Below are 18,220 nucleotides of genomic sequence, written 5' to 3'. Positions count from 1 at the left end.
TTTCTAACTTGAACTACCAACAAATTATGCAGCCCCATTTCCTGGTTATGTACATGCAGAAACTTTTTGTTCCATTAATAGGGAAGTGATTTTTAAAATAGGCATAAATATACCATCTGTCTCTTGCATTTGCCTAGATATATTTATTCCCAGTCTTTCAGGTACTTTGTTAACTGAGTTCCATCAGTTTGAAAAGTCAGTTCTTTTTTACTTAGGTCACTCATCATACATCATGTGCCTGGATGTTTGATTTCTAGATACTGAGTCTCCTGTCTCTACTAATATTCTCTTTCATCTTTGGTGGCTCAGTTCACTTTATCTGATCAATTTCTAATTGAACTTGAGATACCAGGTTTCATTATTATCTTGAGTGAACTTTACTTTGAAAACCTGTAACATTTGGCCTAATGATAAGTTGCACTTGTATAGACTTTTACAATTAAACAAACAAAAATACCTTTCTACATTGCATTTGATCCTTACTACAACACTGAGATAATTGGCTTATGTTCATTCATGATTTCATGTTGTCAGCATGAAGTAAACATGACAGACATGGTTTCCACCCTCCTAAACTGTTAATGGGAGAGATGTTTATTATGAATGAGGGAGACATGTTTTTATAAGAAATCTATAGCTCAGAGAAATGAAGCAACTTGCCCAAAGTCATGGTAGGTATGTGATAAGGTTTGGGTGTGTGATGGATGACTAAACTAGAAAGGCAAACAGGAGGAAGATTCTTAGTCTTAAAAAACTGACCAAAGTGTTAGGATGTTTTCATCTATAGACAATGGGGTAACCTTTAGAGACTTTGGATTAGGGTGGTGTTTCAGTCAGCTTTTTTGCTGCTGTGACTAAAAGGTCTGATCAGAACAATTGTAGAGGAGGAAAAGTTTATTTGAGGGCTCACAATTTCAGAGGTCTCAGTCTATGGACGGCAGGCTCCATTCCTCAGGTCTCAATGTGAGGTAGAACATCAAGGTAGAAGAGTACGGTGGACGAAAGTGGCTCACATGATGATCAGAAAGCAGAGAGACACTAAACTCAGGTCACCAAATATATACCCCAAAGGCCTGCCTCAGTGACCCACCTCTTCTAGCCACACCTTCCCCACCTTCAGTTACCACTCAGTTAATCCCCATTAATGGATTAATTCACTGATTGGATTAATGCTCTCATAACCCGATCATTTCTCCTCTAAACTTTTTTGCATTGTCTCTCACATGAGCTTTTGGGGGACATCTCATATCCAAACAATAATAGGTGGTAATATAATCTGTGTTTAGAGGGACTATTGTTATAGTAAGATGCCAAGTAAATAGACAAAAGGTGGTGGAGATGTGGAACAACTGAGAAACTTCTAGTACTTATATGTATAAGATAAAGTCCTGAAATAATGGAGTGGTTCAGGATGGGCAGGGGCAGCAGGGGAAGGAGGCAGGCAAATAGAGGCCACTGCAATGGGCAACAGGAAGGGCTCCATAGCTGACTGCTTCAGAAAAGAAAAAGAGAAGAATTCAGTGATGCTGAAGTTTGAGGTGATAAGAACTTATAATTACCACATATGGGAGGAGCCTAAAGAGGATCCATCAAAAGAAGCCCCAAGAATGGGGCATCCTTCTAAGATTATATCTTCATCAGTTCTCTCTTGGAGTATTTTCTAGAATGTTCATGTTCCCTCCAGCTCCTTTCTAGGCCCAGTCTAAGTGTGGCTCTCTCTATTCTGCTCTATCCTAAGGGATAAGAAGCAGTTACACATAGAAAGTATGAGAGAATGGATCCAACACTACTTAGAAGTGGACCTTTTCCTGAAGGTGTGATGTTCTAGGTCAGCTAAGACACGGACGTGGTGTGTGTTCTCTATTGATTTGCTGGATTGTATCCTAGGCATTTTTTGTCGACCACAACTCCCGAACCACCACTTTCATTGATCCTCGGCTCCCACTGCAAAGCAGCAGACCCACAAGTGCGCTGGTTCATCGGCAACACTTGACCAGACAACGCAGCCACAGTGCGGGTGAGGTGAGTCACATGCTTTAGGGATCTGCTGGTTGATAGAAGCTACCGGGATGTGGTGGTTGGTGGAATTGGGTTGGCTTTTTGTTACTTGTTTTGCTTTGCCTTGTTTTTCTAGTTTGATTTAAGGAGGATCCTTTGGAGGATGAAAAGCTTTAGAATGTTGACAGGCTTCTCTAAAAATATGTTTGGTCTAGATTACAAATTTAAAAGGTAGGACATGTGAGGAAAGATTGAAGAGTAGATTTTTTTTTATTAACTCAGAAAAAGGTGAGAGGGAATTGATGATGCCCTAAAATGTCATGAGAAGATGGTAATGAGCCTTCCTGCACACCCGAGGAAAAGAGAAGAAATGAATGAAACTTTTAGTGTGCTGAAACTTTATTCAATGTAGGAAAGAATTTCCCAAGTGAGATTTGCTGGATTAAAATATTCATCCAAGACAATGGGGTTGTGGAATCCTCACTAGTATGCCTTAAGATTAGAATGTGTCCAGTAGGGTTGATTTATGTACTAAAGAGAAAATGGGATGAACTAAGAATTACTGAAAATTCCAGTGTTCTATGTGCCAGTTTGCAGTGGCCCATGGTAACCACATGAGGGCCCTCCAATACCCTAACCCGAAACATAAATTCTTGATTTACCTTTTTCTTCAGCAGTTTAAACACAAGGAATGTTTCAGGTTGAGTTAGTTTTCTTCTCCTTAGATGAGGCTTATGCTTTGAGTGTTTATCATTGCTTAATGTACATTGTTTCTAACTATTCCCTGCAGACAAATAGAATTAAGTTTCCTCTGCAGCATGCCTTTCATGTCTAAGTACATAACACATTTTCAATATTATATTGTAAATCAAATATTTTTGTGGTCTTTCTTAAAAGAAAAAAAAAATTATGAATGCAATAAATAACTGGACTTGATTCATCAAAATTGTGCTCTTGGAATTTCCCCTCATGATTTAAATGCCTCCTGTAATGCATCATGTGTTTGCTGGTTGTAAGTGCAGGCACAGAAGAATTATACATGAGAAGCTCATATAAAAATGATATATAAATCTATTGCAGGATGAGGTATGCACAAAAATATTTATGTTTTATGAGTAGCTTATAAATCTCTACCTCGCTGTCATATAAACCATTAGTGGTGAGCTGGAAGACACTGAGAGCATTCATTTTGAAAGCAGAACAGACCTCCCACCTTTGGACCTTGTGTGCCATGTGTAGCATAATTGTCTTATCACATGTCTTGTGCACTTTAGCCATTATCTTATAGTGACTGTAAGATGAAGCTGGCTGTTGGGTCAAATCAGGACTTTTTTCATGGGGAAATACACATAAAATTAATAGTTACACTTAACATTTCCTTTCAACCCCTCTATTTCTGAACTTGAATTATTTTCATGGTCTGGTAGTAGCCTGCTGTGGGAAAGAGGCCCTAAGGGGTATGTTAAAGTTTGAATGAAGATTTCTCTTCCTATTGGTGGAAACTGAGCAGTAGACTGGAAATAGCACCATGGAACTCTGCATTCAGCCACAGTGTTGTTGAATCTTTGCCGGGAAGGCGCTTTCTGATGAAGCAGTTGGAGGCCTGTGCATCTTGATGTGCTACTCATACTTACCAGAGGAATAACCTCCTGATTTATGGTCTGGTTCAAGAAGTGAGGTCTTAGAGAAGACTTTTGTCTGTTCAGGGAAATGAGACATGTGGCAATATGTTGACAGGAGGGAAATGATATATATTGGTGTATTGAAATGGTACATTCTCTGACTGATAGACAATAGTTAGTGATGAAATCTCCACAGAGTGACTGATTCCATTTCTCAGAGCCAATAACTCAGGAGAAGCCTAGTGAGAAAGTGTCTAGTTATACACATGAGTCTTTCCAGCCACTGTTCTGTAAACTCATTCAGCAAGAATTCCAATTAATAGAAATATTGGTATCTCTTTCATTCAACAAATTCATGGCAAACATGAACTGTAGTGTAGAAACATGGTGGTTGGCATCATGAGGAATACAAATAATTAACATTTGTTGTTTGTGTTCTTTGTTAGGAGAGAAAATATAAAATAATAATACAAATGAATAAAAAACTTTATAAAGCTTTTTTTTAGTAGTTGGGAAAGAAAACTGTACTGTAATGACCTCTTTAGATAATTGTGGATATTTTTCATTTTGAAATTTCTTTCCAGCTTTTTTGAGGTATAACTGACAAATAATATAAGCTGTTAATAATGGTAACTGCTTTGGAAATCTACACCAAATCCTGTGGGAACTCAGAGAAGGCTGCATTTAACTTCAGCTTGAGGGGAAGGGAAGGCTTCGTCGAGGAGGGGCTGTTTGACCTACACTTTGAAGCATGAGTGAGAACATTCTTGAAGGATAAGCAAACAGTGGAGGGTGGAGAGGTTGTTTCTAGGGTGAGGACCTTCAGAAAAATCCTCAACAAACATTGAACCGAAGCAGGATGACAAAAGGGTTGTGAAGGTTCCAGTGGGTGGAAGTAGAAGCTTCATCTCACAAGTACTAGGTTATAAATCCAATATGTTATTTTGCCTCTTGTTCTTTTATTCTTTTACACTACTGTTCTACTGATGTCTTAAAAGACTTCTATAATATGGGGAACATGCTAGAGTTTTCTGGCAATAATGCAAATGGGTATTTTTTTGTTATCTACTTGAATGTATGACTTTCTAAATCTGTAGCAGGTACAATAAATAATTCAGGTTAGAGCAATCCTATTTAGCTTCTCCACACCTGCCACTATTAGCTCCCTGGTGTGGGAGGCTCAAACCTGAAAGAGCTGTTATGCCAGCTGCTCTAATAGGCATGTGAAATTGCTGCTAAGGAGATAATACACTAACTCGGAACCCCATAGGAAGAGTGCTACTCTTGGTTTCCTCCTCTGCTGAGACAGGGAATTCCCTGGTCTGCTTTAGCCAAAAGAAGGAATATCTTGGCACTGTCCCAATACACTTTGTACCTCCCAGTTCTGCCCTTTGATTGTATTGTTGCAGGTTTGTGTTCTGTCAGTGCAGGAGTTATTCCTGATCAATGAGTCTGCTATTTAACTGCCAGAGCCCCAGTAATTACACGCATATTGGACTACTTCTGTGCCACTTGGAAATACTCACTGCCTACAAAGAACAAATAAAATAAAAAGAAATACTCACTGCCCCAACTCCTTTCAAGGATGTGGATACCTCAACTTTTCTCCCCTTCAGCCACTAGAGCAGGACTTTTGAAGACCGAGAATCCCAAGTCTGCTATCAGTTCTGATTGGCTGGTACTTTGGCATGTTTGTTGTTAAATTTTTTTGAACGAAGTGGTTCGGGATGCTGATACAAAGTCCTCTAGCTCCTGATGCAGAACATAAATGATGCTTGCGTTTGCAGGTAGGAGAAGATTCTCGGCACGCGGGACCGCCAGTTCTCCCCAGGCCGTCCAGCACATTCAATACAGTCAGTAGGCCACAGTACCAGGACATGGTTCCAGTGGGTATGTCACTCCTTTCCAGAAATCCCTCTGTGCTTTCATGTCATTGTGCACCGTGCGTGTTATGCTCACAGCTCCCCGTGTCAGTCAGCCTGCTGCTTTCCACCTTGTGTTCAGAAACTGCTGCATTAAGAAATTTATAACAAAAACAGAGACTTGCGTCTCAAATGGCTTTTGTCTTATAAAAACCTACAGAATGAGCTTTTTTAAAAATGGTACTCTACCCTTTCTAAGTAGGAATCTTACATTGTTGAAGTTAAGGCAAAATAATTTATTAAGGTAATATATTTTGCAATTGTAAACTAAGCATGTGGACAGGCATACACTTAGGGTATATTTAAGGCTTGAGACAGAATTTGCATGATGTGTTAATCTGTAGTCACCTCACAAAGTAATCAAGCAAAGATAGCACATTCTTATGGGGTTTTTGTAGCAAATAAGAGGCAGCAAGAACCTTCAAAATAGTAAACTAAAAATAAAATAATGTGGGCATATAGGCCTAAAAAACAACTTGAGTGTTAAAATGATGACGTTAAAATAGATCCGTGGTTTTCAAACCTGGGCCCCTCAGGCAGGTAGAGTGGATAGACCAAGGGAAGGTCTTATGGGCTCCCTTTTCCAACATCATAAATCAGAGCAGTTCTCCATTGTCTATTTCTATTTTAAAATTTTTACTTTAAAACAAAACAAAACAAAAAAACCACTATGCGGTGAAATGCAGTGTAAAGCCAATGAACTAAAGCTATTTGACAACCACTGGATAAGAAGAAATCTATGGTGGAGTCTAACAATCTATGTTTAATTAGGTCATTACTTTTATGATACTGAATATCACACATAGAATTTTAAGGTGCTATGAAAAAAATTGTTGCTGAAAAAGTTATGTAGTTTCTAATCTTGGATGGAACATAAAAACCAATAAATTATAAAAAGACCTTTTAGTTCATATATAATGAAATGTATATTTAGAAACATTTCGAGTTGACACTGGGATTCCATTTTAGCAGATAGCATTTAAATTTTTTTTTATTTATACTCCAATAAAATTTATATGTATGGGCAGCAAATTGCAACATAAAATTTCAGATGGCAGATGTCTAAGAATTATACTTCTTTTATTTAATCATTTGTTAGTTTTTCTTAAAAAGTGTTTATCTTAATCATGTATAAACACAAAAGTGTTGACTTGGCCAAGGAACTCCTACATTTGAGAATCCACTCTGTTCTATGAATTTAAGTATATTTATGCCTTTTTCTCATTCTTAATAATCTAATTGAGCTGAATTATCTTAAGTAAACAAATTCATTTTCTTGACAAAATAGGTTATTAACAGAGCCCTTAACCTATTTTAATTAATTGTTTTTAAATTTCTTTAGCTGGCACTGATGTGGACTGTAAATTTTTTAAGCATGTTTTGTTCATAGGTGATGATGATTGTGTTGTAGCTGTTCGTATAATTTTTTTCGTAAAGAGCAATTTGTGGCTTAATAGCATTTATTTTCACATAGATTTTTTGGGAATGATTTGTCCTCTGCATTTTGATTGTAGCTGTTTGCATCTTTTGTATTTGAGGAATTCTGGTCCTGCCCTTTTGCCTCTCTGACTGGCTAATATTTAACCAGAAAATGATTTTCCATTTATGACTGTTGTCATTTCTGTGAGGTTGAATTTGGTAAGCTTAAAATGATCATTATCTAGAATCTTGGTGAACTAATATTGTCATTTGAAAATAAATATGGTTCATATTAAGTTTAATAAGAGTTGAAATGAGTTTAACAGGAATACTTAAGTAAGCCACACACATCAGATATAAGACATGCTCACATAACAGGTTGGACTCACACTGGAATGCCAGTCTGTGTGATAGAAGTGACAATGGGAATATTAATTGTAAAGACAGTTTGGTTTTATGTATATAAAACCAATGATAATTTTTTTTTTAAATTGTTGTCTTTTCTGAATTTTTTTCAGCTTATAATGACAAGATTGTTGCATTTCTGCGTCAGCCCAACATCTTTGAAATTCTACAGGAGCGTCAACCTGATCTTACCAGGAATCACTCACTCAGGTAACCATAATCTTGGTATTTGGTTCAAGTTGTATAAGCCCCAACCATTAAATCTTGCTAATATTTGGAAAGTCACTCTTTCTGTCATTCTTTACAAAGGAATCTTCTAGGTCATCAACATGCGTTCACTACAATTCTGGCATCTATAAAGTATAAAAGTTGAATGAGATTAACTAAACACATGTAGAGCTGTCTTTAAAGAAAAAGCATGAGAAATAAAGAAAAATTAATAGCCAAGAATCACCCTAAATATCCAGGTTATTAAAAAAAAAAAAAAAAGCTAACCTTCTCTAGTGTAGCTTGAGTAAACAAAATAATTGAATTGAGATTTGTAGAGTTTTAGGCTTGGTATTCACATTTTTCCATAATAAAGACACAACGGAACCCAAGAAGGGAGTCTGATTCTTTGTGCTGTCCAGCATTCCCCCTGCATGACCCTCTCTTCTAAATAGCTCTTTAGCCCTTCCAGTCTAGTTTGACTTTACTGAATACATGCTGTTCTCTTCCTGGCAAGTTTTTCTCTTCTCAGTTTGGCAAGAAAGATCTCTTTTTCAAAGCCCAGGACAAGTTCTTCCTTGAAACATTTCAGCTCTTCTGTGGAGTCCCAGTCTCATGATCTAGTCTAGTATTTCTCAATCTCAGTGGAGATAGAAAAGGGGGAATTTAATATTACATAACCCAAGGCCCTACATGTCACCTTTACAGACACTAATTTGGTGATTTATCATGTGAGGTACCATTTTTTTTTTTTTTCATGTACTCTTTTGGCTATTTGACTTCTGTGCTTTAATTTTGATTTTTGAAGTTCTTAAAACCTTATTTTCCAATTAGATTATAAGATCCTTGCAAAGAGACAATCTTATGAGACTCATTATTTTTCCTTCTTACAACTCAGACATCTAGAATAGCACTTGGCATGGTATATTCATTAATTTCAAAATAAATTATCAGATATTCTCAGTTTCTCCTGTCTTTTAAAATTGTCTTTACTTTTAAGGTTCTAAAGGCTAATACTACGTAACACTTCAAGTGTGACATTACAAATGTTGCTTATATGGAAAATTCACTTTCACATGATTCACATTAAACTTAAGGTTTAGTACTTTCCCCAACACGAGCATGCTGTTCTCAATCACAAAAAAAGATATCAAAATTATACAAGTGTGGATTTGGTATGTTTGTTTATTATGGCATCCACTCAGTAACCCATGGTCTAGAGAATGGTGCTTTAGATATTTTAGCTAATAAAATTACAGAAATGAGTTCCTCCATGGTCTAATTAAAGATCTGAGTGATTCTGGACTTCAAATCAAAGCAAAGAGACAAGCTGAATTCCTCCTATTTTGCTAGCCAAAAGATAAAGAAAACTATTTTCTCTAATTTCTACCACCTCCATCCACAGCACATGTCTACACAGTCATGCTTACACACACACACACACACACACACACACACACGCACACACACACACAGAGAGATCTAGAGATCTAGATCATGTTTCTTCCTCTGGAACCCCATTACCCACATAAAAGAAGGAGAAGGAGGAAACTCAAGTTTTCCACTTTTTCTTTGCACTTCACATTAGTATGTTAAATAATTAATGTATCTTTAAATCTCCATGGGAGAGATTAGATGATTTAAGCTACCTGAACAGAGCATTTAACTTTATTATTATTTTTTAATGACCTGACAGATCTTAACAGACCCCAACAGAAAGGAAAGCTGCAGGTTCCAAATGGCGATTTCCAGTTTTATTTTTATTTTCTTTTTACTTTTTTAGTCTTAAGTCTCTAATCTTCTGAAGAGTGATGAAGATTTTATATTTGAGTAAAACCTGGGGTTCTCAGTTAAGCATAATCTTTCTTCTAACATATATCTCACATGGCAATCCCTTACTAAGAAATCATCTGATAGGCCTTGGAATATGTTTCTGTCTATTTACCCTTATTAAATATGACCATGGAAAGCAAATGTAGTCAGAACAAGTAGAAGGAAACAGGAACTTATATCAATGAACTAACGCCAGAGTGTGTGTCACATCGTACTTTCATTTTCTGAAAAGTTTTTGATAGTTAAGCACTTTATCATAATGACATAAAGGGGAAGTTTGTATATATGAGAGAACGTTCTGTTTCATGTAGTTAAAAACTGCATTGTAAGGAGCATTCCCATAAGTGGCAGGAATGGAACACAGTTAGAGTTTAATCTCATATTTCAATGATATTTTTAATAACAGATTGTATTAACTTTCTGTCACTATAACAAAATACCTGAGGTGATTAACTAATAAAGACAAGAAGTTTATTTTTGTTCATGGTTTTAGAGTCTCCAGTCTATAATCAGGAAGACCTTTTTTCTTAAGCCTTTGGTGGGAATGCCAGATGGCAGTGGTGGGCAGCATATATTGGAAAAAAAACTGCTCACCTCTGGCCAGGAAGTAAAAGAGAGAGGAAGAGGCCAGAGTCTCACAATGCCCTTCTGGTGTTCAACCCCAGTGGCCTAAAGACCTCCAATAAGGTACCTCCTCCTACAGGACCACAGTACCTCTCAATAGCACCTTCCTGAAGACCAATCCTTTAACACACAGTCCTTTGATGGACATTCAAACTGTAGCATAAATTTACGTGTGGAATAGAGCCACTGGGTAATCTATATCTCGCAGGTGCCTGTGGATCACGTCTCTTGCCTTAAGCAAGGATACCAACACCAGCAGGGTTTTCTATGCATATCCACTTCAAAGAAATAAACCTTCATATTCTGTCCATTAAATAATGAGGAAATAAGGGGCAGCCTTGGAGACTGAAATAGGCATGCCTTCTTATTTTGTACTTTGCTTTCTTTGTGTGTGATTCTCCCTAAACCAGAAAACAGCACGCTATTTGTTAGTTTCTATTCATACATAGCTTCCTCTTCCTCGAGACTCCACTTGGGTGTCTTTTCCTGGAGTGGCTGTGGGTTTCCATGCAATAGAATATGGCTTTTACTTTCTACTGCTGTATTGAAATCATTCCTCATGCAAATGTGAATGGCACCAAGTTGTTGTTCCTTTGCATTCCCCTTTCTCCCCTTAAGTTTGAAAGAGGTTTATTTCCTCAGTTAGAAAACTCAGCATCCAGATTTGCTACCATCTGTCAAATGGGAAATGTCCCCCTTGGACTGTTATATCCTACTATTGGTTCTCACTGGAAGACAGTAATCCTATCAATATACTTCTTTGCTATGTCATGAAAACAAGAAATGAAGTAAAAAGTTCTATATTGTATCCAAATAAAATATATTCGTTAATAAAACTTTTAATACTCTTTTATCAGTGAATATTATGCAGAATTTTTAGTTTTGGTGTTTGTACAATATTCTGTTATGATAAAGGATCTAAATGTCATAAAACCCTAAGTGAAGAGTTGAGAAGTTTCTATCTTAATGTGATTATTAGGTCTAGCCACTAAATCTACTTCCTGCCAGTCTTGCTCTCCCTCGAAATCACTGATAATTATTTTGGGCACCAGGCTGATTCATCTTTGAGCACTTCCTATAGAAATTCCCTTGCCACAAGAATGTGATCTGTGCTGGGCTTGATGTCATATGCCTGTAATCCCAGCAGCTTCAGAGGCTGAGGCAGGAGAATTACAAGTTCACAGCCAACCTCAGCAACTTAGTGAAGCCCTAAGCAACTCTGTGAGACCCTGTTTCAAAATTTAAAAAAACGAAAAGGGCTTGGGGCTGTAGCTCAGCGGTTAAGTGCCACTGAGTTTAATCCCTGGTACAAAAAAAAAAAAAAAAGAATGTGATCTATGATACTTTTGTTCATTCTGGGTAAATCAGGCCATTTCATATCTTAAACTATTAGTAAATCAGAAAATTGGAATTCCAAAAAGTCTTGAGCCAGAAAAGGCAAATGTATTTGTGTCTCTGGATTCCCTAGTCTGGAACTAAACTCAGTTTAGTTGGAGCAGAACTGATCTCTATATTCCCATCGTTCTACTTTTAGAGCCCTGAAGATTTGTTATAGCTTAATTTTACTCTGTTTTTCCCCCCATTTTGAAATTATTAAACAATATAGAATCTTATGGAATTAAAAAGATAAGATTTCCCCAAACTGATTTATATAAAACAAACCCCAGTTTTCAAAACATCTAACCCATTTCTCAAGTAGAGAAATTATAGCAAGTGATTTTTTTCTACATTTACGATTGGGCTGGAAATATTAATCTCAGTTAACATCTGAACGCTTTGTTCTAAGCAGCATGAATTAACTCGGCTGGTCCTGATGTGTTTTCTTGCTGGGACCTGCCTAGCTCTGTCTCTGAGTTCTCTAATTTGTTTACTGCTCACTGAGGTGTCTGAACCAACATGGCAATCCTCTATTTTTATTGTACTAAATCTAAATAGTAGAAATCTAAAATGGAACTATTGTTTTCCTAAGCTGTGCACCATTTGCTTAGGGATAATTATTACATTTTTACAACACCCAATTAAAATAACTTAGAAACACCACATAGTAATGACCATTGTGAAGTCCTGCTAGAAGTCTCTCGCTGGAGACCAGCAGTTCTGGCTCTTAGAAAGTGGCAAGGTATTGACCTTAAGAGTTCAGATTTAGGGGTCAGATAGTCCTAGGTTGAAATTCTGGCTCTACAGTTTGCTCATCATTCAAAGGTGACATTGTATGAGGCATTTAACAACCCCCTAAGTCGTTACCCTAAAAATGGGGATGGGGATTTCTAACCTGCAATGTTCTTTTGAAGATTAAATGAGATAATTAATACTTGGTATTCTTTGGTATTCATAGCACATGGTACTATGTAAGCACAATAAACCTATAATAAATTAAAATTAATGTATTAGTAGTCTGCGTTTCACTTTTTGATTGTATCACAAGGACTCAATTTAAAGTACTCTGCCATTGAACTTTCTCTAATTCACAAAACCACTACCCTTGAGACTGAGCATACCTATAAATGGCACTATGTGTTTCTGTTCGTATAATTGAAATGCACCTAAGGACCTTCTTGGTTCTGTGATTAACATTTGTGTAGGTGACTTTCTAGTTCTATTTTCACAGTTTCATATAGGGAGCTTTTCTCTAAAATCTTTTATACATATACAATGAAACTAGCCTTGATTGCTCTGTGCTTTGAGAGCTCAACAAGAATCAAAGAAGTTACTGAGGACCAAGTATATGGCAATATCAGTAACATAACAGTTCAAAGCCAACTAAAGGTGTGTTAAAATATTTTCATAAGCAGCTCATTATCATGGAGGTCTAGTGAGAGGTTTGGGAATTTATTTCCTAAGACAGTGAGAAACAGATTCTTAGAACCAATCATCTATTTTATGACTTCTGTAAAAATAACAACTCTACCCATGTTTAATTTAAAGGGATATGCTAATTTATTGATGTGTCCAGGCTTTTGACATATACACATTCTAATTTTTATTTTCTGTACATGGAATCTCATGACTCTTAATTTTAAAACAATTATACAATTACCTAAGATAAAAAAAGACCCAAGACAAGGGCTGGAGTTGTGGTTCACTGGTAGTGCACTTGCCTAGCACACATGAGGTCCTGGGTTTGAACCTCAGCATCATGTAAAAATAAAATAAAGGTACTGTGTTCACCTACAACTCAAAAAATATATATAGAAAAAATTGATTAAAAAAAAAAAAAAAACCAAAACAAGAACTCTATTAGCCAAAATTAGTTCAGGTATTTTTTTTTTTTTTTAGGGTATCATAACCAGGTATTTATTAAATTGTTTTCCTATAAATATAGTTTCCTCATTTAACCTTGAAAGATTCCACAAATTACAAATATGTTCACCCAGTAGATATGCTAATTATTTTCAGAAAAAAAATAACTTCAAATAATCATTGATAAAATTAAAATTACCTTGTTTGATATACATTGTCCTGTATACAAATAGTTTTTTATTGATACATCCCATTGAATCATTTCCTTAGTGGGGAGAGAACATTTTACTGAAGACAATCTTGTGGACCTATCAGGGAATCCTATCTGTCTGACGTTAATAATTTATAGTAGAAATAGTGTAATGGTACCATCTGCAGTTAAAATATTTCAGAACATCTTGTTGTTTTTCTACACTCTCCCTTGTTATATGTTTATATTCCAAATCATATGCCATGAAGTCAGGGTATACATCTTACTCATCTTTTTAATCCTTACAGGACCTCATATCTTACATTGTATAGAATGGATGTTGATAAACATTTATTAAATCTATCAATTTCATAGACCATATATTTGGAACTTAGTGATAGCACCTGAAATTTTTTCTTAAGAGATAAGTAGCTACATTTCCATTAGGTTAAAATAAAGATTCATCTTTTTATTATAATAATTTGCCTATTGTTGTATATTCTAATGTGTCATTTTAGAGCCTAGAAAATAACAACTTAGCAATTATTTTGATAATGGCTAGATTTCCCTTAGCATTTAGGATTATTCTCGAGGTTTCAGGTGAAATTTTGAATTATGTTCTCAACTTTTAAAATTACATTGGGATTTTGATTATAATTATATTTTATTTCTAAGTAATTTATATACCATTAAAATATGTACAGTTGTCCATTTTAAATTTCATATCTGTATCTTTTTTTCATGTATTTGGTTCTTTCATTTCTTGCAATAAAAATTTCATGTTCCCTTTATATAGGGAACTGGATTTTTCTGTTTAGGCTTTCCCAAAGTATTTTATGTCTTTGTTTCTGTTGTGGGTAGATTTTTTTTTGATCTTCTAAATTATAACTGCCAAAATATGAGAAACTACTAGTTATTGTGGACTGTTTTTCTGAAATTGGTACTTCACATTATTTTCCCTTTGCCAGGCATTTTATATCACTTTCGGAAAATACTGCTATCCTTACCTCTCTCTTTTCACGCTATTTAACTTGCTTGTCCATTCTGAGTGCTTCATAATAACCATTTTTTGTGGGATTTTTTTTTTTTGGTGTTTATTTAAAAAACAAAATTACATGGAATTATAATATAACTTCAATTCCTGAATACATTTTTATTAAAATACTTGTTATCGAATTCATAATAAAATATTATAATTTGTAAGAAAATATCAACCACTACTTATACATTCCTGTATATCCTAGATATTAATTCCTCAAAATAATGATAGGCTTAGGTTTTAAACTGTTAAAATACCTTAAGAAAGATGTATTATAACCAGGTGCTTTTGTGCATAATAATGAAACTTTTTTTTTTTCTGGTACTGGGGATTAAATCCAGAGGCACACGATCGCTGAGCTACATCCCCAGTATTTAGGAAAAAAAAAAAAAATTCTTCTTAATTTTGAGACAGCATCTCCCTGTTTCCTAGGCTGGCCTAGAACTTGTGATCCTTCTGCCTCAGCTCCCAAGTAGCTGGGATTACAGGCATGTGCTGCTGCACCAGGCATAACAAGACTTCTTTTACAAAGTCCAAAATTGTTTTGCTTCACAGTAGATCCCCCCTTAAAAGTGGATGCATGAAACCACACATATAATGGAACCCTAGACACTGCATTTTTCATATATATTCATAACTATGGAAAAGTTTAATTGATAAATTAGGCACAGTAAGAAATTAACAATAGCCTTATAAAATAGAAAAATTATCACAATATGCTATAATAAAAGTTATTTAAAACTTATGTTTTACTTCTGGAATTTTCCATATGTTTTCAGACTGTGGTTGGCCACAGGTAACTAAAACTACAGAAGGTGGAACCATGGCTAAGAGGGGACTGCTGTATATGGAATGAATTTTGCTTTATTGAGAATCATACTTCCCATCATCTTTTGAATTATGAGGCATGTAAACCCTTCATATGGATTATTTCTGTGCTTTTCATAGCCCTATTTCATGTTTTACAGCGAGGCCAGTGTCTTATCTACTATATATCATAGAAGAACTCAATAAATATTTGTGGAATGAACTGCATAATTAGAATGGCTTGCTTATAACAAACAGAAAAAAAGAGTGGGTCATCAGAAATCTAGCCTTACTGTTTGTAATAGGTCATACTGTCTGTAGAGAAAAGAATAAACATGTATGAGGCCTGCCTAATAATATAATCAACAGTTAAAAATTTCTGAGAACTTAACAATATAATAGACTCTATGCTAAATATTTTATTTGCATTCTATAATTATGCTTATTTTATAATGGAAAAGCAGCAAAAAGAGAAGTCATTCTTAGTTCTTAGCCTGGAGAAAATTTATGTCAATTAATGACACATTTTGCTCCCAAACATATTGGCAATTCATTACACTTCTGTACCTCCATAAGAATCACATGACCATGTGGACCTAAACCTTCAAATCTAACCTTTGTAATGGGAGGTGGAAAGAAAAGCTAACCTTTCTACTGCTTTGCTCCATCTGTGAAGTCAGACCATGCCCTGTGACTCCAATAGGGAGTAGGAACATCAGTGCTATTTTCCCTTTTTGTCATTATATCTTTGGGGAAGTCAAGGGTACTTCTCTAAAATTACCCTCAGGCAGTTTTTAAAACGTACATACTGGTGACTGTGTTACTGAACTGTATCTGCAGGAATCCAAGTGTGCAGAGTCTGCAATCCAGAGAGTTTTGCGGTTTAGAGCTCTGCTGCTTCTGATTGTTTCTAAACACGTGCCCTCCTTTAACTTCACCAAAATGTTGGTTGGCTTCAGTGAGAATATTTTCTGTGGGAATTTTAGTCTTGAGACTTTGTTGTCCTCAAATGATCTTCTGCCAGAGTTGATCTTCTGGGGGTGATCCTGTGTGCTGGAGGAAGTGGTTATGAAGGCCTAGACACTGTGATTCTGAGACACACTAACTGGCAAATTTTTCCTGAACTTGTCACTACACAGCTTAGCATTTTGACTCAATAACCATGGGTTTTCCTACTAAGAGATCACCTCTTTTTTAAAAAATAAAAAAATAAATTGCCTCCTTACCTGTCTTTGCAGTTTCCCCAATGGATTCTGGTTTTGTAAACAATCTGACATCAGTTTTCTGATTCTTTTTGTTTGTTTGTTTGTTTCCTGCCGCAGCAAAACATGATAGCAAGATTGTTTATTCCAAACACAAGTGGATTGTTGGAAACCAAATATGTTGCTTTGGTATTAACTGCTCATGTGCCTGGTTTGCATCTTATGGATAACTCATTGTGTGCATAACACAGTCTTAGGTACCTGGGGAGCACAAAGATGGAGGAGGAGGGGCTTCTGCCAAGAAACTCAAATTTCTAAAGGAACTTATGATCTTCATTATAAACCACTAAGAATGAGTAGAATTTCTTCCTGCCACAGAGTCCCTAATTCTACATATTAACAAAATAAACTTGAATAAATAAATGTATTTAAGTAATATTCAGACATCTTCCTAATCACTGTCAGATGTATTTTTAGCAATATTTCTCAAACCAATTAGGCAGATTTCAAACACTGAGTGGACTCAGAAATTCATAGGAGTCAAATCAGTTATTTTCCATCTAAAAGGGAAATAAATGTTGTAGAACTATGAAGTAGACTTTCCCTAGTTTATTTTAAAAGAAATTTAAATGTGTTCAAATGTAAATTATGGGCAAATTTCTTATGCTTACCGTTTTTATAGACTATAAACCAAAAGATAAATTAAGTAAAAGCTAAGAAAATTAGTAACATTTGAATAAATGCATAATGTGAGAGGATATTTTTCTTCCAGAAGCCAAATCACCAACGTTGAGGTCCTCGTCAGTGGAAGGACACATCTGTGCTTTTTGTGCCGATTGTGTTTGACTTGATTCTTCTGGTTTAGCTTCTACTAGTCTTTCACATGTAGCCTTAGCATTATCACAATAATCATTTTTCCTTCTCAACAAAATATATGTTTATATGTACTGATTCATTGTTCTATTAAGCCAATTTATTTAATTATATATCCCCAGATAAAATATTGAAGAAAAAAATATATAACTGACTGCACCCTAGGATGAGTAGATTGATTCTACCACCCACCACTTTTCTTTTTGCAAACTACTGTAAAGCTTTGTTCTTAGAATAAGCCGTGACATCTTTGATGCATTATTTAGCATAAATGCATAATTTACTTTTTAAAATCCATCTCCTCTATTTTCTCTCTAGCCCATGGCAACTTGCATGACTTAGCCTCACTTGATCATTATTTCTGATGCAAATTAATACTGCAAAAAAAAAAAGTTTTGTCTTTGTAATTGATAAGAGAATTGTGCATGAGCAACAAACTGTGGTCATATTTAACAAGGCCCTGCTGACCTAAGAGGCAGCCAGTTCAGCTCACCAGCACTTTAAAAGTTCAGCTCTGATTGCTTGGCACCCAGTGCCTTGTAACTGCAGACTTGGAACTGTAGACATTCAGTCATGAATGTCATCCTTATTATCTCAAATGTGCTTCTATCATTTTAGCCAATTTGATCACCAAGGTGAAAATACAAAATTTAAAAATTCTTGCAAAACTCAAGATCATGTCTACAGATTTCTAGTAGACAAAGACACCAGTTTGAGAAACACTAGTCTAGAATATTAGGCAAATATCTGATACCCAAGAAACAGTTCCTTTTTCATTCTCAGAAAAGAGGTGACATTTCTGAGATATCTGCTGACTTCTCTCTAGTTGAACCTGGATA

General features: G+C 35.6%; 1 protein-coding gene across 3 annotated transcripts in view; it reads left to right on the top strand.

Moving 5' to 3' along the window:
- HECW2 (HECT, C2 and WW domain containing E3 ubiquitin protein ligase 2) overlaps positions 1 to 18,220 on the top strand; it is a 390,019-nt gene that overhangs the window by 316,037 nt on the left and 55,762 nt on the right. For all 3 annotated transcript variants that reach the window (XM_079132566.1, XM_079132567.1, XM_079132568.1), the window contains 3 exons: positions 1,888 to 2,022; positions 5,408 to 5,510; positions 7,480 to 7,576. In XM_079132566.1, the coding sequence (XP_078988692.1) occupies positions 1,888 to 2,022; positions 5,408 to 5,510; positions 7,480 to 7,576 (335 nt within the window). The remainder of the gene's footprint in view (positions 1 to 1,887; positions 2,023 to 5,407; positions 5,511 to 7,479; positions 7,577 to 18,220) is intronic.

This window comes from Sciurus vulgaris, assembly GCF_902686455.1.
Source record: "Sciurus vulgaris genome assembly, chromosome: 3".
Classification (NCBI taxonomy): Eukaryota; Metazoa; Chordata; class Mammalia; order Rodentia; family Sciuridae; genus Sciurus; species Sciurus vulgaris.
Note: the sequence above shows the minus strand (reverse complement) of the source record. Positions and strands in the feature narration are given on the sequence as shown.